This window comes from Myxine glutinosa, chromosome 9, assembly GCF_964187855.1.
Source record: "Myxine glutinosa chromosome 9, kmMyxGlut1.1, whole genome shotgun sequence".
Lineage (NCBI taxonomy): Eukaryota > Metazoa > Chordata > Myxini > Myxiniformes > Myxinidae > Myxine > Myxine glutinosa.
In genome coordinates, this window is record NC_136269.1 from 121595974 (window position 1) to 121598173 (window position 2200).

Consider the following 2200-nt stretch of genomic DNA (forward strand, 5'->3'; position numbering starts at 1 on the left):
CCGCGGACAACCACAAAGACAGCGGACACGGTCGATAAGGCGGACGAGAGGCAAAAGCGCGAGTCAGACAACGATGGCGGGTTTTGGGGGGGGGATCCCCAAGACTATAACACCGGTTCGAGCAGACAAGAGGATGTTACGGGAAGACGAGGTGTGGACAGAGCAGAGACGTTCGTCGTGGACAACGAGAGGCTCCGTGTTCGACGTACGTGAAGGTTGAGAAGCAGGAATGGACGTAGTTGCGTTTCCTCGGGTCAGGTTAGACATTAAGGGCGCAGCTCTCTTCCTGAACTCGCTCCCGCTTCCCCTCGTCGGACACGAACCTCGTCGCTCTGTCCGACGCCGATTACGTCCCTCGTCTGCGTGTTTCTCTGCATCCGCGCCGCGCGTCCCTTTCCTCTCCCGCACCGCTCCCCCGCCCCCCTCGTCTCCCCCCGTCTGGCTCCCCCCCCCCTCTCCTGTCTGGCTCTCCTCCCCCTGTCTGGCTCTCCCGCCCTCCCCTTCCCGCTTTCCTGTCTCCTCCGACTCGAGCGTGCAGGTCCGTTTGCACTCTCGAGTACAGTACGTACAGCACTCGGTACGCAATGAAAAACATTTTTGTTCTCTGAGAGAGACGAGGTGGACGAGGTGGACGAGGACGGAAGTGTGAGTGCGTGGAGTGAATGAAAAAAAAAATTCGGAAGGAAGAGTGCGCCAGACGGGCCAGAGGAAGGGAGAGGCCGACACAGGCATGCGGGACGAGGGGGGAGGAGCACGTGCGACTGCGGGGCGGAGCCCGGTCCGAGCGCTGCCCAATAGCAGAGCGGCTTCGGCGATGCCGTCACAACCTCTGCGTGAACCCGGTTGAAGCGTCCGTCCTTACGCCTGCGTCTGTCGCTATCTCATTGTCAATATCAATGTGTACACGTGACTGTCTGTCCCGGTGCTCTGTTGGGTTTATGTTTCACAAACATTAATTTTGCGTTATTTTTGGTTTTCCTGCCGATGTCGTCAGTATCGGTAATTCAATAATATGCAATTTAAATACCCTGCTCCGATCACTCACGCCTGACTCATTCGATTGTTATTCATTCCTCGTCTTCTCCATCGTGAACTGCGTGTTCGGAAATACTTTTACTCATTCCAATTCTTCTCGATGATTGTTAACTTTGCCATTCGCCATCGTGAAAGCCTAGCTTCTCTTTCTTTTTCACCTCCATTGACGACGAGCATTTAATCCGTTTCGACCAATCAGCTGTCGTCTTGACCAGCAGCCGTTGCATCCCCATCAACCCTAAAAACACCTGTTCACCTTTCCCACCACGGCGACCTCATTGTCACCTGGCCTCTCATATCGTTTAAAAAAACTTCCCCACAAACTCTTCTTCCCCCTTTCCATCCTCTCTCCTGCAAAATCTTCTTCTTCCTCCTATTATCCAACCTTTGTCACCCGGCATTGACAAATCCCTTGACCTCTTCTCCCCCTCCCTCCTCTGATTTCTTCCCGCCCTGCTCCTCTACCCAGGCTGCGGAGCCAGACGCTCCAACACCTATAAATAACCGCGAATGGCTCCGTCAGACTCTTCGCAGCAGCACAGGCGAGCGGGACCAGGGAAAGCGAGAGGTAGACGACGAAGAAGAAGAAGAAGAAGAAGAATCAGCAAAAATAATTCACACGAGGGGTTGATTGATGAGCGAAGAGGAAAGGAAGGAGGCATGGGAATAAGTCGAGCCAACAGAGGAATCCAGGGAGAATAGACAAATAGTTTGGATGGTACTCACGACTCATGAGAGTATTTCATGGTAGTTGTACAACAGGAAAGCTACTCGAGCCCGAGCTGTATTTTTTATTTCCAACAAAATAGCGGAGAAGACTCTGCTCCTGGAGTGGGGACTGTGATCGACGTGTGAACCACGACCCCAGATTGAAGATATAGCATCCCCAAGGAGAGATTGGTGCATATTCCCAGAATATCACGGGAAAGGACAACATTGGGATCCATGACACGATGTTGGAGATTCGTGTTTCGGAAAGACTTTAATTTAACTTAAAAAAAAAAAAAACATTTTGAAAAACGTTAACGACAAAATCAATTTTCATTTATTTTCCTGCTCCGATCCGGCCACCCGCCCCGATCCGGCCACCCGCCCCGATCCGGCCACCCGCCCCGCTCCGGCCACCCGCCCCGATCCGGCCACCCGCCCCGCTCCGGCCACCCGC

The 2200-nt window shown here is 53.4% G+C and overlaps 1 protein-coding gene across 4 annotated transcripts in view; it reads right to left on the bottom strand.

Annotated features, from left to right (window-relative positions):
• PMEPA1 (prostate transmembrane protein, androgen induced 1) overlaps positions 1-440 on the bottom strand; it is a 35216-nt gene extending 34776 nt beyond the window's left edge. For 3 of the 4 annotated variants that reach the window (XM_078784857.1, XM_068128314.2, XM_078784856.1), the window contains exon 1: positions 210-440. Coding sequence is in view for 1 of the 4 variants with exons in the window: in XM_068128317.2 (XP_067984418.1) it covers positions 210-267 (58 nt within the window). In the remaining 3 variants the exon portion in view is untranslated. The remainder of the gene's footprint in view (positions 1-209) is intronic. The other variant, XM_068128317.2, reaches the window with a different exon arrangement.
• Positions 441-2200: the final 1760 nt, after the last annotated feature.